At 39.3% G+C, this 25,553-nt stretch overlaps 1 protein-coding gene across 1 annotated transcript in view; it reads left to right on the top strand.

The window, feature by feature from the left end:
• axin1 (axin 1) overlaps window positions 1–10,431 on the top strand; it is a 136,554-nt gene extending 126,123 nt beyond the window's left edge. Inside the window, exons 21-27 of the mRNA XM_056235637.1 lie at window positions 525–662; window positions 3,036–3,583; window positions 4,260–4,430; window positions 4,571–4,819; window positions 5,964–6,071; window positions 6,625–6,774; window positions 9,096–10,431. Of these exons, the coding sequence (XP_056091612.1) occupies window positions 525–662; window positions 3,036–3,583; window positions 4,260–4,430; window positions 4,571–4,819; window positions 5,964–6,071; window positions 6,625–6,774; window positions 9,096–9,222 (1,491 nt within the window). The 3' untranslated portion in view covers window positions 9,223–10,431. The remainder of the gene's footprint in view (window positions 1–524; window positions 663–3,035; window positions 3,584–4,259; window positions 4,431–4,570; window positions 4,820–5,963; window positions 6,072–6,624; window positions 6,775–9,095) is intronic.
• Window positions 10,432–25,553: the final 15,122 nt, after the last annotated feature.

Raw genomic sequence — 25,553 nt, 5'->3', positions numbered from 1 at the left:
CGATTTATTGCGTTTTGGAACCAAACTCTTCATATAGTCTCACGCGCTGCATGTTTCAGAGTAAAGCCAAATCACAGCACTCTTGTTCATTTTCATTCACAGTTTCGATTCGCGTTAAATCCGATTCTGCAAGTGCTGTGTGTTTGAGTCGCTTGTAATTTGCATTTAGGAACGAATTTGCCAATCATCTTCCAAACCATCTTCCTTATTTTTTTTGTCTTTAGCAATGATATTGTATTGTAATTTATCTGCTATCTTTTGTTTATGTCCTTTTAAGCTGATGCTTTTACACTGAAACTGTAGTGTGTGTGGACCGAATCAGTGCTTTAATTCTCAATAGCACATTATCCGAAAAATGTGTTTGTTTTGTCTGTCTAGCCTGGATTAATGTTCTCCTGCTTTCAATATTGTATTTTACACTGTTGTGTTATTGTTTAATCAGCAGCTGTAGTTTAGTTTTTAAGAGCATTGCATTAAATGTGAATGGTGACCTTGAGTACTGACTCACATTGTCTTCCCATCAGCGCACTAACCGGATACCAAAGGATATTCACGTTGAGCCGGAGAAGTTTGCGGCGGAGCTGATCAGCAGGCTGGAGGGGGTGCTGAGGGAACGCGAGGCACAAGAAAAACTGGAGGAGCGGCTCAAGAGGGTTCGACTGGTGAGTAGAGCATCCAAACATGCCAGGGAAGCGTCACGTCTCCACTGCATTTCGAGCTTTAGCAGATAGATCAAACACTGAGGCCTGTGCCTCCTCTCATCACGAGTGAACCAGTCGGATGTGTTCTAAAGACTTCCCGTCTTATCAAGGGGACTCTGCTCATTTCTTTCGTCTTTTTTTCCCCTCAGTGTCAGGTGATTCACCTGCCGAGATTGAGCTACTTGCTAGTCTGCCTCAGTGTAATGACTTTGTTTGAAGTCAGTCGGGGCGTGAAGAAATGCTTGCGCGCACCGCAAATGGGAATCTTTTTCCCGACTCAAAGCCAGGTGTTACGTCTCAAGGCAGATTATTTATGTAGTTTGGCCTCCTGTAAGAGGAACTTCCGTCACAGAACAGTGACTTTGAGTTAAGAGCCGAAGGAGGAATGTCATTTGTCTCTTAATTGATATTCTCACCGGTGCCTCAGCTTTCAGCAAACTTGTTTCAAGTTTTCTTTACCTATCAGCTGAGCGACTGTCTTCTATATACTGTGCTTGCGCTCTTTGGTCCACTGAGCAGGAAGGACTCTGACAGTTAAACATGTTTTTGCCAGCTACTGAGCCTTGACAAGTCTGCATAGCACCGGGTTTTCAGGTCATTTTCAGATGGTTCAGTTTTTAGAGGTTGAATCTGCGCAATGGAAATTGGATGGTTTGCGCGTTGCTGTTGGATTTGTGCTTTTTCCCACGTCGTCTCTCTTTTTTTTTTTTTTTTTTTGGCATGATCTGTCAAAGATCATCCAGAGCTCTGACCTGTACAGCTGTTCAGTAAAAATAAAATGATGCTCAGGCCAAATCCTCAGAATTCCTTCTCTCCTTGGACTTCGCTACCTGGAGAGAGAATTGCTGAGGCTTTGGTTTTATTGACTTTCTCCATTATGAAAATGAGAAGACAACCAAATGAAAAGGCACGTTCGAAGAAGGAAATTTGTTGGAAATAAAATGTACTTGTGTTGTTAATACATATGCTACCATTCAAAACTCACCATTTTTGCTCACCAAGGCTGCAATTATTTAAACAAAAATACAGTAAAAACTGTAATATTGTGAGGAATTCTGTAATAACTTTTCTATTTAGAAATATTTCTTATCAACATAAATGTTGAAATCATTTATGCAGCTTAATGTTTTTTGTGGAAAGGTTAATACAGTTCTATTTTTTCAGGATCCTTAGATGAATAGAAATGTCAAAGGAACAGCATTTATATGAAAAATTAATCTTTTGTAACAATTATAACTGTCTTAACTGTCTATTTTGTTCAATTTAATGCATCCTTTATAAATAGAATTTAAACTCGTATATAGTGGCCTGACAATTCAACAGTCAAGTGAAAGGTGTATGACTAGTCAATTTGTGAAATATTGTAATGTGGACTAATTTTATATGAATAGATTATAATTTATCAGTTTTAATTATTAACTAGCAGAAAAGATACTCCGTGAAGAAAACTATGCATAGTTAAACCCACATTAACAAAGTGCAATGATGGTAACACTGCAATACAACTAACAAAATGTGATAACTTTAAATTATTATTAAATTAGTATTGCTTAAAACAGTTACACATAAAATGATTCATTTTATGGGGAAAACAGTCAGAAACAACCTTAAGCTACAAAATGTTGGATACTACGCAGATTAAAGATATTCTATTCAGTAATTAGCCTGTAACACTGTACAGTTTGTATGGTGGAAACACGATTAGTTTAATTAGATTTAGGACTGTTTTCATAGACAAAACTACACATTTTCATTGTCTAAAAGTAACAATACAGAATGTGACTAAAATATCTCATTTAGTCACCAGACTATGATTGAAACTAAATTCAGTGTTGAACTCCAGTGTTTGCCAGTAAAATCAAAATCTGAGAATGGTTGAACAAATAAGCAAGTCAAATATTAAGTGTTATTAAATTAAGAAAACTGACATGTCAGATAATTTATAATTTGATTAAGAGAGGTCTGTGCTTGTCCAGAAATATTATCATGATTAAAATGAATATTAAAGTCATGTTTTGAGCAATAAGATCATTCTCTCATGTCTCCGTTTCACATCATTGTGTGTTTTTGAATGTGACCATGACAAATGGCAATTAATATAAGCTTGAAAGGGCGACATCTGCTGGTTCAAACAAGTTACTGCACAGTGATTCTACAGCCTTTTTTTTCTGCAATCGACTTGCTCACCTGGCTGATATTTATTGTCTTTTATATAAATACACATATATATATATATATATATATATATATATATACACATAAATACATTATACTAAACGCCTACAATTTTGAAAAAGTATCTTGTCATCATTGAATAATCTCTGTGTCCTATAGGAAGAAGAAGGTGACGATGCAGACGTCTCCACCGCTCCCTCCCTGGCCAATCACAGGGTTCCTCCTGCGGTCCACATGCAGCATTATGGCGGTCGCTACTCTGAAACGAGCTACAACGGGCTGCAGCTACGGGATGCACACGAGGAAAACCCCGAGAGCATCCTGGATGAACATGTGCAGCGTGTCATGAAAACCCCCGGCTGTCAATCTCCAGGCACGGGCCGCCACTCTCCAAAGTCCCGCTCCCCAGACGGGCTGCCGGCGGGCAAGATTCCCGGGCTTATAATGCCACTGTCTGGTGGCCAAGGCAAGCACCAGGCTCGGCTGGGCCCGAAGGGTGAGGCGGCGCACCTGCACCATCACAAACACGTTTACCACACACACTATGCCGCGGGGGGAAAGCCCAAAGAACAGGTGGAGGCGGAAGCCACGAAGATGCACGGGAGCTTAGCCTGGAACACGGAGCAACACCACTATGGATCCAAGTCACGCAACTATGCAGATGGAATGAGCGTCGGTCCCAACGGCATGGACCCCATGGGTTACGGGTATGTGTCTCAGTGGCTTTTGTTAGATATATATATATATACACTGCCATGCAAAAGTTTGGTGTTGCTTAAGACTTTTTTAATGTTTCTACACTCACTTCTGCTAACCTGCTATCATTTACTTGATAATAAATACACCCCAGAACAGTAAAATTGTAAGGCAACTTTACAATAAGGTTCATTAGTTAATGTATTAACTAACATGAACTAACACTTTACAATAAGGTTCATTAGTTACCAACCTTAGTTAACATGAATTAAGAATGCACAATACTACTTTTTCTTAGTTACTTAATTACGTTAATGTAATTAATTAACTAAGAAAAAGTAGTATTGTTCATTCTTAATTCATGTTAACTAAGGTTGGTAACTAATGAACCTTATTGTAAAGTGTTACCAATTTTAAAATATTATTACAATTTAAAATAACTGTTTTCTATGTGAATATATTTTAAAATGTGATTTATTCATGTGATCAAAGCTGAATTTTCAGCATCATTACTCCAGTCTTCAGTGTCACATGATCCTTCAGAAATCATTCTAATATGCTGATTTACTGCTTAATTAAAATACTGCCCCCCCACCCCCCAAAACTGTTAAACCATGGTGTATATTGGAAAAATGAAGTGAAGCCGTTTATCTTCAGTGATTTTGATGTTCTTGGGTCTCACTGTAGCAGTAAAGGCAGCACTCTGTCAAAGCGGCCGGTCAGAAAAGGGGAAGATGGTCGAAACTATGAGATGCGAGAGCCCTTGCCCCTGGATGATATGGAGAGGAACCAGAAGATACTGCAGTGGATGATGGAGGGTGAGAAGGAAGCTGGACGCTATAAGAGGAGCCCTTACGGGTGAGAAGCCTTTCTTAGTGTATAATCTAAAGACATTATTCAATAATGATGTCTGACCAGCTATTCAAGTAGTTGTTAGAAATTATGCAAAATTCAAAATGAATCATGTAAAAGCTCTCTTGGTCTTGCATATTCCTTAGCAGCATCTCCGGCTCCAAGAAAGCTCCGAGTCACGAGGTGTCGAGGCCCAGTTCGGTGGAGCGGCCGGGGGCTGTGCACCCTTGGGTGACCGCTCAGCTCCGCAACAGCGTGCAGCCCTCCCATCCCTTCATCCAGGACCCAACCATGCCCCCCAACCCAGCCCCCAACCCCCTCACACAGCTGGAAGAGGCACGCAGGCGGCTTGAGGAAGAGAGGAGGAAGTCTGGAACGCTGCAGGCCAAGCAGAGGTGAGAGGAAACTCAGTGGACTGATTTGTTATTGCTTGAAAATAATCACGTTATTTGCATTTGGGTCAATGACGCTCAGTTTTTTGACCTGGATCATTTATTCAAAATCAAAAGCACTTATTAAAACTTTGAGATTTCTAAACTTAAATACATTTTTGGGGGGAGCATAACATCAAAGATGTCAGGTTGAAACTTTCCTAATATCATAATGTAGGGGAAAAAACATCTTTAAATAATTAATTTCTTAAAAAGAAAGTCTTAAGTAGTTTGGTATAATTTGTGTTATTATTATTAGTAGAAATGATGGTTGTATCATTAATAATAATATTTAGAATTTATTCAGTTTTAAATCTTAGTGTTTTGGATGTTAAAATTTTATAAATATTTGGGTAACGCTTCCTTTTACAGTACAGTACTTACGTGTACTTACAGTGTACTTACCTAGAAAGTACTGGCTAATATAAGGTAAGTACATGGGTTAGGGGTAGGTTCAGAGTTAGTACCTAGTTATTACCCAGTAATTATAATTACTATAATAAGTGCATAGTAAGTACATGGGTAACAGGACTGTAAAAGGAAGCGTTACCAATATTTGTAGTAAGACCAATGTTCTGTAACAAGCAGGGAAAAACAATACAGGAAATGATGTCATCGAAAGGACCCCTTTAGTCCCTCATGACTGTTTCAAGGCCAATAAGTTGAATAATTTGACCTTTATGACAAGGCCAGGTTTGCCCATTCCGGTCACATGGTGTGACTCCTTAAATACTTTCTACCTTTCTAACGTATTATTGAAAATGATTAGGCAAGACTTGCATGTATTTGAGGTGTTAGGAAAATGTTAGTTTATACTTGCTGGTTCCACCACTTTAATTTTAAGATCATTAAATTAACTCTTTTGTTGCAAATGGTATTAAAGTTTTTAAAACCCACATTTTGCATATACATTTTAAACGTAAAGTTGTTCTTTATATTGGACGTTTGTCAGTGACCCATCTATCACCCATAATGCACAATGCAAGGCTGCCTCCTCTTCCCCGCCCTGTTCCGGCACACGCTGCGGCTGGCTGAGGTGCATGCGTGTAATGAGGCGGTGTGAGCCTGCAAACGCAGCCGGTGTGTCTAACTCGGGGTTGTTCCTCAGGTATGTGATGGAGGTGATCCAGAGGGGTCGCACCGTTGTCAGGCCCGCTCTGTTTCCCACGCTCAGTGTGGTGCCCGCCGTCTCCGACACGGAGCTCTCCGAGTCAGAGTATGTTCCCAATACTTCTTCATAGAGCGTAGCCCTTCCTTTCACCATCCCATGCTCCCATGATACATGCACTTGCATGTTTTTGTCAGGGCTGTGCCTTCATGTAGTTCACTAACGCTTCTGTGTGTAGCGCTTTTAAGAGTATAATATAGACTGACCAGTCTTAGCGCGTAGTTCCTCACAGATTTGGTTGGTTCCAGTGTATTAACCACTGATCGGCTGGAGGAGAGCTAATGCAGATATGCAGTTTAGTGACATCAATGTTGGTGTGGATGAGATGAAAGCGCCACAACAGTGCAAATGTTTTTTTGTTTTTGTTTTCTGAGGAACATTTGTCACATTTATCTGGAATTCATTTTACTTGGCAACAGTAAACCGAGTCTCTGCTGACCACCAGCACTCGTGTCCACTTCAACCCCAGTAGAGCACGTACAAGGGCTTTCAGGACATTCTCATTTTGTTGCTAGAAAAGCAAAACGCACCATTTTATCCCATCTTATTATGGAATAAATGCTTTGGTTTGTTTTTCAAGTGCCTTTCGATTGATTTGCAGGCATAAGAATACGAAGAAGCAGCCCTGTGAGAACATCACCGTGGCCTATTACTTCTGCGGAGAGCCCATCCCGTACAGGACGTCCGTCAAAGGGAGGATCGTCACTCTGGGACAGTTCAAGGAGCTGCTTACCAAGAAAGGGAGCTACAGGTAAACCACCTACACTTTTTGTTCTTAGCGCCAGTAGGTTTTTGAGGATCGTCTGTAGTGTTTAGTTTAGAAGATCAAGGGATGGTTCACCCAAAAATGAAGATTCTGTCATTTACTCAGTCTCATGTTGTTCCAAACTAACTTTCTTCTGTGAAATACAAAAAGAGAAATTCTTAAAGGGGGGGGGGGTGAAACACTCAGTTTAAAGTCAATCTCATGTTAATCTTGAGTACCTATAGAGTAATATTGCATCCATCATAGCTCCAAAAAGTTTTATTATATTTATAAAAGAAAGATAGGCTGTACCGAGTCTTTCCGGAAAAAGCCGAGCGGGTGGAGGCGTGCCGTGTGGGCGGAGCTAAATAATCACGAACGCGCGAAGTTTTAGAACATTTGTGTGTCTACTCGTGGTTTATGAAGACATGATTTGGTTTTACAATAAACAGACACCTACTGTAGCCACCTAAACAAATGTATTTAAACAAACACACAACATACATCGCATGCTCCATAGATACATTTACTATTGGTTATCATGTTGTTTAGCCTACTTGCTGTGCTTAAGTTACACGCCGATAGACACACACAGATATTTGAAGCAGTTCTACTCACCGCCTGCGGTTCCAATGCAAGACCGTTAACCTTTAGTGTTGGGACTGCTCCATCCTTGAGAACTAAACGATTAGCAAATCCGGCTTCGAACTGGGCCTTGTTTATAAAAAAATCATCCTCGAAATGCATGGAACAAACAAGAACACTTGCACAACTGTGTTGATGTTCTGGAAAAACAAACTCCATCCACTGGTCCCTTAACGCTTGATTCTTTGGGAATCTGTGCAGTGTTGTCTTGCCTTGGCAACCGAAAACACACTTCTTTGGTGACATATTGCAGCGCAGCCGATGCACAGCGTTTGATGGGCATAGGTTACGGCTATCGCTCTACAGCTGCGCGCGCGCCCTTCCGAGAGAAGTGCCCTTAGGACCGTATAAGGACATTCCGGCGCATCTGACGTCATACGAGCCCATACTCGAAAAAAACTTTCCGAAACTTGTGACAACCAGGAAGGAGTATTTTGAGAACAGAAATACTCAATCAAACGTACAACTTAATTTTTTAAACTTTGTCCATGTTTAGCATGGGAAAACTCTTTAACAGTGTAAAAAACTCACTATGCATGAAATAGCATTTCACCCCCCCTTTAACACTGTGCTGGTCGCTCCTGGACTGAAGCTTTCAAGCTTTCAAAAAGGATGCAGTATCAGTATAAAAGTATCCTGGAATGGTTTCATACCACTTTCACATTAGTCTTTTTAAAGAAAGAAAAAAATGAATACGTTTATTCAGCAAGGATGCACTAAAAGTGACATTAAAGACATTTCTAATATTACAAAAGATTTCTTTCAAATAAATGCTGTTCTTTTGAACTTTCTATTCATCAAATCCTGAAAAAAATAAATAAAAGTATCACTGTTTCTACAACAATGGTAACCAGCACAAGTGTTTTAACATTGATGATGATGATGATAATATAATAAAAAGAGGAAATGTTTCCTGAGCATCAAATCATCATATTAGAATGATTTCTGAAGGATCATATGACTGAAGACTGGAGTAATGATGCTGAAAATTCAGCTTTGTTATCACAGAAATCGAAAACGGTTATGAGGATGCGCTTTTAACAGTATGGATTGTTTCAAAGCAGCTTTACAGTTATAATAGAAATTACCGTAACAGATTGTTTAGGATTTACAACAGCACCAGGATAAAGTTATTGTCCAGCTAAAGTTAGTTTTGATTGATTCACTTCCGTTGCGAAGATCACTAGTTATCAACGTTGGGGCCGCTTACACGACACCGTTCTAACAGAAAAACTCGCAACCCGCTAATTGTTTAATTTGTGATTAAATTGTGCGGACATCATTTTTGGACGGGCTGTCATACAAAGAAATTATGAACACACGCAAAAACAAGAAAGAACCAATGAATAACAGATTATGTTGCAGTCAGAGTATGCTTTTCCTGTGAGCTTTTTGTTTTACCATGTTTAGTTTTTTTGTATTGTAAAATAAAACCTGTAAGAGTAGTTTGCCTTTTTGCTGAATAATTTTGTCAGATAAATACCTTTAACCAAGTTTAGTGTTTTGTTGTTATCCTTACATTTTAAAAATATGAAAATGTTCCACATGAACTCGTAGGGTAATAAACAAATACCATTTAATTCTACAATGTTTTGATTTATACTTTGTCAATTAAACAGAATTATTTGACTGACGTAGATGAAATTAAACCATCACGATCCCTCTCCCTCACCACACCTCAGGTATTATTTCAAGAAAGTGAGCGACGAGTTCGACTGCGGAGTGGTGTTCGAGGAGGTACGCGAAGACGACGCCATCCTGCCCATCTTCGAGGAGAAGATCATCGGGAAAGTCGAGAAGATCGACTGAGACGGGAAGAGAGGGAATCGGTCTGCAGGGGAGCAAGCAGCAGCATGTGGAGAACGAGAGGGAGCTGCGAGCAGGTGCTGAGATTGGTACAGCGAACGTGGACGTGCGGGAGAGCGAGAGGTGCGGAAACGGGGAAGGTTGCTGTGGAAAGTACACTATTTACTCCGAGGCTTCTACCTCTGCACAAACGGCTTTTAAAGTCAAGTCGAACAGCTGCTCAGTGCTCAAGATCACTGCGTTGTGCACAGAGAGCCCTTGGACTCACAGAGACGAAAGCGCGAGGCCGCGTTCTCTCACTTTTGCTATATTTCTAACTCTGACAAATGTAATGTAGCAATGTAAAGTTAGCCTAGAAAAAAAGTACTATGAGAATATGTTTACTAAAGCTGCATATTTTTGATATGACGTATCAGAAGGAACATATCCTTTCTAATTTAACAACTCTTGTAATTTTATATGTACTGGTACCAGATATGTACAGACTGTCTGTTTAAAAGGAAAAAGAGAAAGTTTTATATCTATTTAAATATTTAAAAAAAGGAAGAAAAAAAAACGAGAAATCGGTTTAACCCATATCAAACCTGACCCCGAAACGGTGGTAGATTTCACGAAGCTGCGGTTACAGAGGCTGTTCGAGGAGAGGAAATCATAACCCACGCTTTACCAAGTGCTTTTAACTCATCAAACCGGTTTGTAATCAGTCCACATCAGAGAGGGAGGAGTCAGCCGGCGCTGCACTTTTCACGGCATTATGCATTGATGTCAAAGGAGAATCGCTTCGAGCGAAAGTCCTATACGACTATGCCTTCACATTGCTCCGTGTCTTTCGGTGATGTCATGACATGCATAATGCATAATCCCTCTTCTCTTCACGCACACCCCGATACGAGGGCAAAGGATGAATGTCCCGACATTACAAAACAAATATCTTGAGATTTTTGAGTGGAACAACTATAGCTCTGTAGTTTATATCCAAAATCTGTAAGGTTGCTTTTCCAGGTGCTCGCGTGTGTAAGACCCACAGCGGCACTGACGCCTGTTTATGAGCAGGAGAATGTGAGACTTGTGGAAGAGGACACGAAGTTCTGGTCGTCCTGGGGTCCATCGTCTACCGAGTGCCATTGGACAAATATAATGATCATGTTTACACTTACCTTAATGTATTACAGAACAAGAAACAAATAAAGAATTGTAGCCTTTTCAGTTTAACTCGGCTAAATGTGGTGCCTGGCGAGAATGGTTTTTAAAAAAAATTAGTTTTGGCCTAACGTGGTCTGCCTTTGTTGAGATCATGAAACACCAAAGAGAACAATCTATCACAGGAGCCGTTTGCGTTGTTTCAGCAACAAAAATGAAGCTCCTCCATAGAGTTTTCAGGCTGCGTGTTGTAACGAAACACGGAGAAGTGTAGTAACCGCTAGGGAAGTGGTGCTGTAACGTTAGAATGTTTGATTTGTTGTTCTGGCATCCCATCTTAATGCTAGTTTTTAAATTCCCGGTGTAGTTTGATTTTTTTTAAGTTGCCATTGTCGTCAATGTTTTTTTAAGTGATGTGTTTTTTTGACCTTCATTCAATTGGAATTATTTTGGTCCTCCAACTTGAACAATATGGGTACTTGATGCAAAATATGGAACATTTCTCATGTTTGTTTTGACTCATTTTAATTACGGTGTAATTATCAACTTGGATGTAAAGAGTTAACTACTGTGAATAGCCTGGATGTGAGCTCTTCTCACTGAATGATGGATGACCTGTACATAGACATCACAGAGTGCCTTTCTCACCATTCTCATCTCTGATCCACTGTCTGCTCTCCTCACTCCATGTGTCCAGTACCAGGGACTTGCATTGTGTTTTTAAGTTTCTTAAGAATTTTTGTTTTTGTTAGATTCCTATGCGAAGAGCATCAACACACTTAAAGTCTTTCTATGTAAATATGTAAAAACAATTTTTTTTTTTTTTTTAAATGCGTCTTCAACTACAACCAGCAACCCAATTTGGATATTTAGTGCCCTGGTTCTGCTTAAGTGTGCCGAGTTGTACAGTTATCATTTTATGGTACTTTGGACAATAAAGACATGTAATAAAAGAAATGTGTAGTTCTCTTGTTACTTTTTCTATGAATTTATATAGAAATTATATATTTGGGTTTGTAGTTATTTGGGTTGTTTTCTCAATGCTTATTTTGACTTTCTTCAATAATTTGAAGTTTATTAAGACTTCCTAATTTTTTTTTAACAAAGACTAAACAGACGATGGCGCTCTTGTTTCCTAGCAACAGTTTCATGAGCTTTTGCCAAGATCTCATGCAGCAGCCGATGGCTAAGGTGCCACATAAAGAATGAATTATGACCGCTTATATAAAAGAAGCTATTAAAAACATCTTAAATCTGTAACACAGCATTATTTTTTTGATAAAAATTAACATCAATTATTGTAGTCAATTAACACCGACCAATACCGGTACGCTAATGATTTATAATTTGAGCAGTCGGGACGGATTTTGCGGGAAATGTCAGATTAGAAAAGAAAAAAGCCATGTGATGTGTGTCAGTTCTGACAGCTTGTAGCCACAACTAATGAGAAACATTTATAACGCTAGTCGTTCAAAAAGGCAAACATATCATCCGTTAGTAAAAACAAAGAACCCCCGTTCGAAGAGCTTACAAGCTAAATAACAAATTGATAGCCATTATATAACTCGTATCAAGATCGGACTGCTTTTCAGAGATGGTGACAACTCCGAGATATGAAAGGATTCAAAGCCAACCCAGAGATGGCGTTATTCCGTCAGATAAAATAAAGAGCGGAGCCGAAACCCGACGTATAGGCTAATTACCAAAACAATATTCCTCCGCGAGTGACTTGCAGTTTTACTCCTCGAAAGTGATTTACAGGGTGGAGGACTATGAGAGGTGGCAACACCAAAGCAAGCATCCATGCGTATAGTTGTGACTTCATGAACTTTATTGTTAATGTATATCTAAAACAGTTGCATTAGCCTACCACATAGTAGCCTAGCCTAATCATCTGTTTAAAAATAATTAAAATAACAAAACTTCAATATCCAAGACTGCTTGTTAATCACACCAACAAATTTGTCATTGAGCTTAAAGTCCCCATGAATTCAAAATTGACCATATACTTTGTTTGCCTAAATTGGTCGTTTTGTGGTGAACAATTCATCCATGCAAGTCAATCCGCACACGATTTTTTTTTTGGCTTCATAATCTTTAATCAAAATCTGAAATTTCCCCTCCCCTCTGCATTGGAGGACCTTCCCTGATGACGTAGGTTTCACGGTTTGGGCGTCTGCTTAACATCCGTAACCACGCCCCTCCAACTGACAGTAGACAGGCTGAATGAAAACACCTACTTTTCTAGATCCAATCAGGTGCTAGTTGGAAAAAAGCCACGCCCACTATTTTGCCTAATTTAGTATTCCGTTTCTCCCGGAAATACGTCACAACACTGGAGAAAAGTCGTTTGCAACTTCCGGTTCACGGGGACTTTAAGGGTGCTTCTCAATATCCCTCCTCGTCTCCTCGCTCCTCCGTCCTCCATCCTATGACCCGGAAACCAATCGAGCTCAGCCATCTTGAAGGACATCTCAATTCTCTAATAGGCTTTATGCCCAGCTGCACTACTTCCTGAACTTCAGCCAGCTCCTTGTTTCCTGTCTGACATTATTGGACAAACTGATTAACCCAGGTGTGTCTGGTATTTGTTACTGGTCAGGCACACCTGGATTAATCAGTTTGTCCAATAATGTCAGACAGGAAACAAGGAGCTGGCTGAAGTTCAGGAAGTAGTGCAGCTGGGCATAAATCCTAATAGGAGGCGAGGATTGAGGAGTGAGGAGGCTTCCAGAGGAGCTATGAGCGAGGATACACAGGTGTACCCTTTGCGGAAGAGTTTTATCGACTAAACATGACGCACGTATCAATTCTCCTCCCCCTTCACATCTGTCACAATCATTTGAATTTATACTTTACTCTTGTAGTTTACATAAACCACACAACTCACATATTTCAACAAGGTATCTTGCTTTATTATTATTTATTATTAATTTCTTAAATAAACAAACTTTAACAACATAAGGGCAGATCCTTTGAGCACTGCTGATGACGCAGTGAAGTGACGTTCGAGTGATCAAGTATTCCAATGTATAAAAAAGCTTTCATTCAATTCCTCCGTCCTCATTTTTTTTTCTTGCAGCCTTCCCTCGCGTCCTACAGGGGGTGGGGCTGAGACGCGAGGAAAGGAAACGAAATAAGAAATGAGAAGCACCCTAAGAGTAGGCATATCATTACTAGGAAGACATGTAGCCTAGTTTTATTAATATTATGTAGGCTACTTGGATGATATAGCTAAATCTCAAGTTTCAGTGGAAGTTTAAACTTCTGAATATGCTAATGTTGGAAAGAAATGGCAAAATATCAAAGTGCATATGAATGAAGTGTGCCATTTGGGACAGGGCCCAAGACCCTGCTTGTAAGGTAGTAGTTTTTTGGACACTGAACATGCTGATTGGTTGAGTTCAAGCAGCATTTTGATTGTTGACTCTATGCAGATTTTTATTTCAACCATGTTGAAATAAATGGATATCTATGCCAGCACGTCCCAGCCGGGTTCGTCACTTATTTGGTTCCCCTGGAAACATTTCCGTTGTGGTCTGTGTTATTTGCAAGGGGGTAATCCATCGACCGGAAGTTGAAGTCGGCCGGGTGCCGCCATGTTGTAGCAGAACTTCACTTGCGTTAGCATTTCCATTGACTCCCATTCATTTTGGCGTCACTTTGACAGCGAATAACTTTACATCTGAGGCGTTTAAAGACTCCATTTGTCCATTATTTATTTCTAAAGAAACACGACAATGTATAAAAGGCTCCATTACCTTCTATGTTACGTTATGGCCCCGTAGAAACAGATTTAGTAAAAATAGGCTAACGATTGCGTCATAACCCATCGACTCTCTGTCGCGCTGTACAGAAATTACCGTATAGACAGAAGTAGAAACTCGCGCGCAATCGGGGGGACGTCGAGGCATAAAGTCAAGGGAGAAGCCCATAGAGAGTTGTAAAGCTGCTCCTGCTGCGAGCTCATGGACAGCTAATACTCACGATCTCCGGCTCTGCAAGTTTCGGAAGGGAGTGATTCAGATTCCCATTGGCACAGCTACTAGAAGATTAACGTCTGTCAGACAGGTTGCTCACGTCATCAAGCTTAGTTTGAGTCGGTTTGAGTCTGCGCGTCAGGAACGGAAGTGCTCAAAAATCGCTAAAAATGGGCTTCAACTGTCTCAACTGAGTTCCAATGAGATGGCTCTGTCCACTTCTTATACTGTCTATGGTTATTTGCAGCGCGTTTATGTATTTGTGTTGTGAGCTTTTGCAGCGCGTTTGTATTTGGTGGTGTTGTGAGTATTTGGAGCACACGTGTGTTGTGAAACTGATGAAGATGTTTTGTTAATTTGCGGGTGTTTTTTTTTATTTGCACGCGTTTTTTTCTTTTTGCATGCGTTTTATTTTATTTGCATGTGTTTTTTTCAATTTGCATGTGTTTTTTTCTATTTGCATGTGTTTTCGTCAGTTGCAGCGTGTTGAGCTCTCTCAGCCACCGTACTATAGCTACATTCTACCTTACAAACAAATGGTGCAACGGAATAAAGTACAGAGTTAGTTACAAACTAGCTAGTAGTTATAAGCCTCTGCGGACTTTACATTACAATTTAAGAAAGAACTTACGAACGGCTGGTGCAACCCAGCCAGAACACTACATTTTAATTATGATGCATGTAAAAATGTATTAGTTAACCAACCACTCAGCCTCATCAAGGCTCTGAAGCATGGCTAAAGCCTCTGAGGCAGTCATAGTTCACCCAAAAATGAAAATTTTGTCATTAATTACTCCGCTTCATGACGTTCCAAACCCGTAAAGACCTTCGACATCCCAGGATGTCCTTCTGAAAAAAGAGTAGGGGTTTAACCCCGGCATCCTGGCCAAATTTGCCCATTGGCCCCTGTCCATCATGGCCTCCTAATCATCCCATACTGATTGGCTTCATCACTCTGTCTCCTCTCCACCAGTAAGCTGGTGTGTGGTGGGCGTTCTGGCGCAATATGGCTGCCGTCGCATCATCCAGGCTCCATTGACAACTATTTAATTAAAAATTTGAAGGCCCAGAAAGGTAGGAAAGACATCGTTAAAATAGTCCATGTGACTACAGTGGTTCAACCTTAATTTTATGAAGCTGCGAGAATACTTTTTGTGCGCCAAAAAAAAAAAAAAAAGATTTTATTTAACAATTTCTTCTCTTCCGTATCAGACTCCGTTGTGCTCTCCACGATGCATGCGCAGGGGCTGGCGTTATATGACCCAGAAACACAGGGCTGTTTACAAGCAGATGAAGACGTATGCTCAACATAAAACAGTTCATAACTATGTCGACAAAGAGGATGAATTGCATTTTTTTGCACAACCTTACTTATTCAAACCAGAATATACAGAGAACGAACTAAAAGAGATAGAAGAGGCTGCAAGACAACCACAGCCACAAGCTTCTGAAAGACAGAGAGCAATGGAGAGCTGGTAGTGTAGATGTCATCAGTGCCAAGTGATGCCTACTGAACAGGAGAGTGTGTGCTGCGTCGATTGTGGTGATGTCATGCCACATCTTGAAATTTTGGATAATTTGTCCTGGGACAAATTGTTCCAGGTAATTTCGGTGGAAACGCGGCTTATAGGTGCAGCCTTACGTATAGTCAACAGAATGTGTTAAAGGGACTGTCTGAACACGATCTGTACTGCGCATGTGCAAAAATGGAAGGTTTGCTTCCACTTTCCTGTCATCGCCAACGTTTTTACGACAACGACTTCACTGTCACGATTCGATTTTGTGCTCGATTTAGAGATGTGGTGGATAGTGACAGATACATATTTGATAGCACAGATCGCTACATTGATTATTTTACGTTTTATATACAAATTCAAGAATTTCTCTTAAAATGAGAAATTCCTGACAATCGCACAGAAGAGCGTCGGGAAGGTGAAACGGGCGTCTACGAATTTTACCATCAAAGGTAACTACGGCCCGGTTTCACAGACAAGGCATAGACTAGGCCAGGATTAGGGCTTAGTTTAATTAGGGCATATAAGTAGCTTTTATAAACGTGCCTTAGAAAAATAAACATTACTGGTGTGTATCTTGAGATTAAAAAATGGCACTGACATCTGTGAAACCGGGGGTAAAAAGTACCGGGAGATTTTATAATGAATAAAAAAAAGAGAACTGACTGTCTGGTACAACCTCATGTGCTAAATTCACAAATTTTGTTTAAAATATCAAGTTACGTTAACTGTACTTGTTCAGCCCCCAATGGGTATTAATATACGAGTGACTTTAATGTAGTTCAAAATAAAGTGAAACCAAAAATGTCTGTCTGTGGATGTTACGGAAGGTCACCCAGACAACTGCATAGCAACAGCCTTGCGACCACCAATATCCCAGCAACCGCCTATAGCAACACTTAAGCAAACACCCAGAACATCTATCTGTTCTGACCTAACTTATTGTCGTCAATACCACCTAAACCGAGACCAAGACAGGGTGGGACAGAGTTAAGACCAGACCAGCACACCTCAAATTGATCTGATTCCAATGCCACATTTCTTGCCTATGTGCTTTCTTGGGTTGGCAATGTTTTTTCTCGTGCCACCCCGCTCTGCTTTAATGTTAATTTTGTGTACTTCAACTGTAAATTCAGCATAAAAACAAGTTTCAATAGTCTTTTCTTCCCTATTGTGACGTATATAAGAGTGTAACGGCTTCTCGAACAAGAAAATATGTAGGGCGAGACTTGATTTTGTCTTTGGGTAATTGATTGGATGGTTGTGGTTTGCTATTGGTCGATCTCATGTGAGTGACAGGTTGCCCCGCCCTCGCTCCAGTAAACACGTCATCAGAGAAGAGAAGAGATGTCACTGCAAGAGGGAGAGGGAAGTTTTGATTAAAGATTACGAGGGCACGTGAATTTAAAAAATAATTATGCGCATGGATAAATCATTTCTTATAAATAGGCCAACACTGCAATATAAAAAACAACAACAGATTTGTCCATTTTGATTTCATGGTGACTTTAAACAAAACAACCCTTTTTTTGTCTTTGTAATACGATAGGAGCTGGGTCTTTGTGGACATCCAGTAAGTCCAGGAGGTGTAGGAACTCTGAGTGCTTTGGTGGAGGCTTTCTTTTGTAGACGGCACTTCTGAGACCTAATGGGTTTTTAAAGAGGTCCTTGGAGAAAATAGCCACAAAAATGCATAGCTTGATGGACTCTTTTTAACTTGAGCACGTCATAGATATAGCATGAAAAAAAAAAAAGGATTTGATCGGTTGCTGCTTCCATCGAAGAGGAACACAAAGGGTTTTTTAATGATCGAGCCTGTTCCCTATATGCTCAGGTCTTTGCTTCTACGAGAGGCTGTGGCTGCTGTTCCGTTTCATGTTTTCTTCAGTACCTCGAGGTTTGTTGATTTGGGTCACTCTCCCGTATTGGACTTCCAATTAACTCTGGAACACCGTGCTGAGCTCAGGTTACGAAAACTGAGATGCTTAATTGAAAAGGAAAGATCATTAGGGTGTCCTGCCGCAGTATCTAACCCAAGCCTAGAAGGACCAAATAAAAACAAAAAGGCTTTTTAATTAGCAGATGGTACATCTCCAGGATATACATATGCAGTGTTTTTTCTCAACTGGCCCCTGTGCCCTCTGTGATCAAAGCTGCTGGGTAAATGTTTGATTTAAGGCCCTCACTCATCAAATACTGATCTGATGCTGTGGTTCACACTTCTGATTAAAGCTGGATCGGATCAGGCCACCTGTACCTCTGTCATTCTCACCGGACCTGTCTCGGCTTCAGTAATGATGACTCCTGCCCACTGTTGCAGGTTTAATGTGATTTTGAGCTCTCTGGCTCCCTGTGGTTGTGTGTGAGAAACTGATTTTGTCGTTCTGTATGAGTTGTGCTCAGTGTGCTCATTTTGTGATAACCTCGACCACCAAAAAACAGTTTTCATACTTGAGCAAACAAAGCTCAGGAGGTAAACGAAGTGGGATTGCGCAATATAGCTAAAGTGTGTCTTGATAAAGTTCTTCTGACAGTTTTTGCTCAAATTAATGTTTCCATGCTGGATTAGTGTATTATTTTTTTTTATCTTACTCACCTTAAATGTTTAAACTGTAGTGTTTCTTCAGTATTTTTAGCTAGAAATAATGAAGATAAACTACATTTCAAAAGCTTGGGGTTAAGATTGTTTTAAAAGAGAAATTAATACTTTTTTCAGAGCAAACGTGACAGTAAAGACATTTATGGTATTATAAAAGGTGTTCCTTTCTATTTATCAAATAATACAGAAAAAAAATGTTTCACAGTTGCCACAAAAATATTAAGCAGCACAACTGTTTTCAACATTAATAATAATAGTTTCTTGAGCATCAAATCATCATATTAGAATGATTTCTGAAGGATCATGTGAGACTGAAGACAAAAGTAATGATGCTGAAAATTCAGCTATAAACTACATGTTAACATATACACTCACCTAAAGGATTATTAGGAACACCATACTTATACTGTGTTTGACCCCCTTTCGCCTTCAGAACTGCCTTAATTCTACGTGGCATTGATTCAACAAGGTGCTGAAAGCATTCTTTAGAAACGTTGGCCCATATTGATAGGATAGCATCTTGCAGTTGATGGAGATTTGTGGGATGCACATCCAGGGCACGAAGCTCCCGTTCCACCACATCCCAAAGATGCTCTATTGGGTTGAGATCTGGTGACTGTGGGGGCCATTTTAGTACAGTGAACTCATTGTCATGTTCAAGAAACCAATTTGAAATGATTCGAGTTTTGTGACATGGTGCATTATCCTGCTGGAACTAGCCATCAGAGGATGGGTACATGGTGGCCATAAAGGGATGGACATGGTCAGAAACAATGCTCAGGTAGGCCGTGGCATTTAAACGATGCCCAATTGGCACTAAGGGGCCTAAAGTGTGCCAAGAAAACATCCCCCACACCATTACACCACCACCACCAGCCTGCACAGTGGTAACAAGGCATGATGGATCCATGTTCTCATTCTGTTTACGCCAAATTCTGACTCTACCATCTGAATGTCTCAACAGAAATCGAGACTCATCAGACCAGGCAACATTTTTCCAGTCTTCAACTGTCCAATTTTGGTGAGCTCTTGCAAATTGTAGCCTCTTTTTCCTATTTGTAGCGGAGATGAGTGGTACCCGGTGGGGTCTTCTGCTGTTGTAGCCCATCCGCCTCAAGGTTGTGCATGTTGTGGCTTCACAAATGCTTTACTGCATACCTCGTTTGTAACGAGTGGTTATTTCAGTCAAAGTTGCTCTTCTATCAGCTTGAATCAGTCGGCCCATTCTCCTCTAACCTCTAGCATAAACAAAGCGTTTTCGCCCCCACAGGACTGCCGCATACTGGATGTTTTTCCCTTTTCACACCATTCTTTGTAAACCCTAGAAATGGTTGTGCGTGAAAATCCCAGTAACTGAGCAGATTGTGAAATACTCAGACCGGCCCGTCTGGCACCAACAACCATGCCACGCTCAAAATCGCTTAAATCACCTTTATTTCCCATTCTGACATTCAGTTTGGAGTTCAGGAGATTGTCTTGACCAGGACCACACCCCTAAATGCATTGAAGCAACTGCCATGTGATTGGTTGATTAGATAATTGCATTAATGAGAAATGGAACAGGTGTTCCTAATAATCCTTTAGGTGAGTGTATTAGCATAGAAAACATTTAAATTTTAATAATATTTCACAATATTACTATTTTTACTGTATTTTTTTATCAAATAGATGCAGCTTTGATAAAAAAAATACATTTAAAAAACTTTCCAACCCAAAACGTCTGAATGATGCAGTGTTTATCTGCAAATGAATTAATAATATCCTTAATAATAATAATTATTTACCCTAATATTACAGTAGTTAGAAATCATGACTACCTACATATATTATAATGTTTTTGTTAAACAAGTAAATGCCACATAGGAATTTTTGAGTGATGTAAGCAAATCGTTTGATCATTTTTATGAATTGATTGATTGAGGAAATTAACTCGAATGCCAAAGTTTTTTAAAGTCCCTCTGTGGTGAAAATCAAGCTTGAATGTTGTTTATATGTCTATGTGGTGTTTTAATATGCTTTAAGTCAACACCATTGCTGAGTATTTTCTCCTTAAAACTGCGGTGAAACAAAGACAGTCTCAAAAACGCATTTTGAAATCGCTGGTGTTTCTGACGTCACAAACCTTGTAACTAATCAGGTCAACGTGTGATCGTCAACGAGCTGTTGTGAGTGGAGGTGGGGCTAATTTGCATATTCATAGAACCGCGAATACTAAATGAGGTGGTGTAGAGTTACATTCAAGATATCTAAAGGCATACATTTTTTTTTTCAAGGAAAAAAAGTTTAAATATGCCATTTTGGTGATCAAAGATGAGTTTTAACAGGGATAAAATTATTGACTACAGGGGGACTTTAATGCTCTCAGGAAATACCGGTAATACTTTTCAGACTTTTTCTTCAGATAGCCTATTACATCCATAAAATATTTAGCACACAATGTTCAATAGACTATAATAGTCTAATAGCAGAACAAATTGAGTGTCTGTGTTCCTATTATTTAAAAAAAAAAAAAGAGAAAGAAATCCATAAATCTCAGGTGTAATCCTAAAGAATAAAGCTGGCCTAACATCAGTGGATCCTGCAGTCTCCATGGTTACCGCAGCACTGAAATGCACCTAGGTTTCTAATAGCTTCAGTGATGAAAGTGTAAAATTGAATATTTAGAGCATCAGAAAAAAATTCAGATGGACACATACATGTAGTTCCCATTTACATTTAGAATATGTGAAAACAAGTTTGCATGGTTTAGCATTTAGCGTTTAGCTGTTTACATATTCAACTCTTTCCTGGCTGAGAGTATAAGAAGAAAAAAAAATGTTAAAATGGATGTTCTTCCCATGCATATCTAAACTAATTGAAAACAAACTTTAATTAATAAAGCCACATTTATGCAGTTCATTCATTAGCAGGTTTAAAATCGAATGTTATGATTGTGATAAGTGATGAATTTAATTATTTTTGGGAGAAAGCTGAAGTCTAAGCATGTCGCTAACAGATTAGCCAATACCAAACGTCCAAAAAAATAAAATGAATGATGCTTTCATGAGTAGAAAAACAATAAAGCAATAATGTTATGTAAAATCAAAAGATGCTAGAGTCTTTCCAATACATGGCTATAAAAATTCCATGTCTTTGTTTTGCAGCACTTAAAACCAACCTTGATGTTGACCAAATTTGATTAGGTTTTTAAAGGGAAATTCGATCCTTGTACAGAAAACAGTAGAAACAATTGGACCAGTCCTATTATTTGCTCCATAGGCAAATAATTCTTTTTTTATGTTTATTTTATGAAATGTATGCATAATTATTCTCACTGTTGACTTTGAAAGGGTGAAAGTATATGGTTGGTTCAGCTTCATAATGGACTGCCTTTTAAAGATCAGGGGCCTCATTTATAAAATATTGCATAGAAACAGTCCTACATTTGATCTAAGATCATTTCTCAAATGTCTGTATCTGTGATTCAGAGAATGAAAGTACGCACAAAGAAAACGTGCGTATGCCTCTCTTCCAGTTGTGAAATCTATAAATCGCAAATGATCTTGAAATTGTGCGATTGTTCAATTTAAAACAATGGTTTTCCAGTGTAATATACTTTAAAATATAATTTATTTCTGTGATGCAAAGCTGAATTTTCAGCATCATTATTCCAGTCGTCAGGCGCGTAGTCTTTCTTTACAAAGTGACATTGCCATTTACTGGTCTGGCACGCATAATACAGCGTTTTTAGTCATTTCCACGGATCCGTGTGAACGGGAATCATTTTGATAAACTTTTTCATCTGTACGTTTGTCGTAAAAAAAACCTTTTGTCGTGTCGACGAGGCCTTCGCAGGGGATAGTCTAGTTGACACGGTCTCTGCTGACACTTCAGGCCTGCATGCGATGTGGTCATGTCCAGGCTCAGGTCCATCATCTGATCTGGATCCGGCCCGGATGGATCTATGCTAATATTAGCATAGATGCCATTCTTCTTATGATGTATCGAGCACATCAGGTGTTATGGGAAGTGTTCCCGGTTCCTGCTGACCTATGCAGCCTAATAATCATTTTACATCATTTGAATTATAGAAATTGATAATGTGTTATGTGTATACCAGGTTAAAGAGATGTGTTTTTAGTCTAGATCTAAACTGACAGAGTGTGTCTGCTTCCCAAACAAATATATATATATATATATATATATATATATATATATATAGCGTATATAAAGTTAATCCCACTTCAAACGAGTTTGTGTTCAATAGTCTATTTATCATCACATATAGGCTATATTGTTTAATATACTTTAGGAGGGTTATGTGATCACTAACGTTTAAAGATTGAAAGCTTTTTTCAGCGCTCAATTCTGAATCAAAAACGATCCCACTTTTGCGTTGTTAACCTCACTCAGAAAGGGTTCATTCTTCAGCAGCAGGATTGGCCATTTCTTGTTTTTCACACATACGGCACATTGTCAATTACTCTGTACTGTATCTGCACTCAGCCTAAAAACTGCTCTGGCCCATTTTCTGCAACTGCAGTGACTGATTGCTTTAAAAGTAGTGTTAAGATAATTCAGGGCAAGTATGAAAGCATCAGAACTGTTCAGAGAAATGTTCCAACACCTGTGGGGTGCCACTGCTCTTTTACTTTGAACATGATGCCTTAAATGCTGTACAAAAAGATGAGCATAAATTTGGCTTCCAGTGACATAGACAGTGTTCGTCATCCACGTGGTGATGTATCGAATGCTGGGACTACTGAAAATATTCACTTTGAATATGATAGGAAATGATTAAGATGTGGACAAAAGAATGTCTTCAAAGGAAAACCACGTGGGTGCATTTCTCTCCCGCAGGAATCAAAGATGTGTGCAAGGCAAGCAATTAAATTCGTCTGACAGTACTAACAATGCAAAAATATCCAACATGTTATTGGTTGTGTTCTATAAATTCTCTATTTTATAATTTTATAAAAAATATTTTTTAATTGGTTAGATATTGAAAACACTACACTGATCTAACTAAAACAGAGAAAAGAAAAGAAAATTATATCATGATATATTCATCCTCGTGTCATTTCAAACCTCTATGGATTTCTTTTTTCTGTAGAAAAATAAGAAATAAAAAAAGAAGACATTTTGAAAAATGTATTTGGGTCCTATGTTAAACCCCAATGTTATTAAAAAATATTCTTTTGGGTTTTGCATAAAACCATACAGATTTGAATCACAATAATGGTGTTTTGTTCCTGGATGATTCAATGACTCATTCATACATTCAACCACTTGTTTCATTCCTGAATGAATGTGTTTTTGAATGTATTGGTTGAATGGATGATTCAATGACTTGTCATGTCATGTCATGTCTCTCAGATGTTGCTCTGCCTTCAAAAAGAAGGTTTATTCAGCCATCTAACCAGAGATAAAACTAGATTGGTATTTACATGCTTTTTTATATATATATATTTATTTTGCTTCAGAAAATATTACGGTTGAGATTAAGCTTAGGTGCTGGTATAGTTATGACGCCTGAAATGCACTTATGCATTTGCACACATCCACAAACAATCTTTCTTTACACATTTTTTTCTGCACTCGGTTTTCTACATATGCACCACTGCGAAATACGAACAAACTGAAATATTGTTTTATTTAACATGCAATACCACAGAATAATAATAAAAAACATGGATATAAAAAACCTCATAAATTTACAATATTGCTTTAATATGTTGCGTTACTTTGTCACTCTGTTCTTTAAGGTCTAATTTGATCCATCAGTCCCTTACACTGTTCTGCTCATTCAAAATCGAGGTTATTAATTAATGTTAGCAATTGAATTAATAGATGAGGTGTGCGAGTGCTCTTAAGTGGCCAAGTAGTGTCTTCTGCTAAGCCTCTATAACAATTACTGCATAGATGAGTTATCTGGTCCAAACGAATCAGGTCATTTGTATTTAAATGTGAAAGAACCTCTAATCACAACCATGCCATTACTGGTTGCAGCTGGGGATCCATTCATAGGAATAATTTCAGCCTTTTTAAAATCACCTGGTTTTTAATTAGAAGCTTTTGACATGTCTGTACATAGTGTCAAACTGAAAATTGTGTGAGAATCCACCACAAGGTGGTGCTATAATACATTTACGTTTTTGCCAATGGGTGTGCATTAGGGATGTGCATCTCCATAGGTGAGGCCGATGCGAAACGCATCTCGATGCATAGCCAACGATACGATACATTAAAGATACATATAAGCAGCTACCGATACGATGTGATACGATTCACTAATCCCCAGTGTGCATCAATCAAATTTCTTATGAATCCCTGCGTCAAGCACTACAAATGTTTATTATATTATCGCTACGCTACGGTTTCGTAGAGTTCTTGGAAACTTGAAGAGTCTGTTGGTTTGTTTGTATACGTTCCTGTGTATATTGCGTGAATGACGGGTGGTTGGGCAGATATTGTGTTTTGTGGTAGGTGGTATGCCATACGGAACCGTTGCCACTGAAACTGCATATTAACGCACCAGTGGGGCTCGACAGCCTTAGTCAAACGGGTTGGCGCGTATGGTTGGGTCGCGGAGAGATTGTGATATTGTGGTTAGGTCTCAGCAGCAGGAGGGATGTAGAGGTCAGTAAGCTGGGCTGAGTTGAGTGGGGGACGGAGGGGGGTGACTCTGGGACGCCAGAGTCACTGTCGAGCCCTCTTGAGGTGTCGTGGGCTAGTCGACGAAACACTGAGGACGGAAGGTGCCCACTTGAAGACCCTAGAGATGTCCCCTACTCGGTTCAATCCAGACGGTTGTCGTGCTGGTCCTGTAGTTGCAGCCGTCGCGTGCGCTAACGCGCCAAGTACACTGCTGCCGTTAACGCCGGACAGAAGGGGAGTCACACTACCTTATGGAAAGAAGCGTAAATGGATGGAGAAGCATAGTTTACTGTAAAGCTACGTCTTAGTTTTGCTTATCTTGGCGAAAGCCGAGTACAAATCAGCATGAAGTTTTAACATCTACTCTCATGTAATGGAAATCTTTTATTATTATGTATAACATTTTGTCAGCGATTATATATATATATGCAAAAAGTTTGGAAATTCTTTTAACCTAACCTAAGC

Source organism: Rhinichthys klamathensis, unplaced genomic scaffold (genome assembly GCF_029890125.1).
Source record: "Rhinichthys klamathensis goyatoka isolate OS25496 unplaced genomic scaffold, OSU_Roscu_1.1 h1tg000425l_1, whole genome shotgun sequence".
NCBI lineage: Eukaryota > Metazoa > Chordata > Actinopteri > Cypriniformes > Leuciscidae > Rhinichthys > Rhinichthys klamathensis.
Note: the sequence above shows the minus strand (reverse complement) of the source record. Positions and strands in the feature narration are given on the sequence as shown.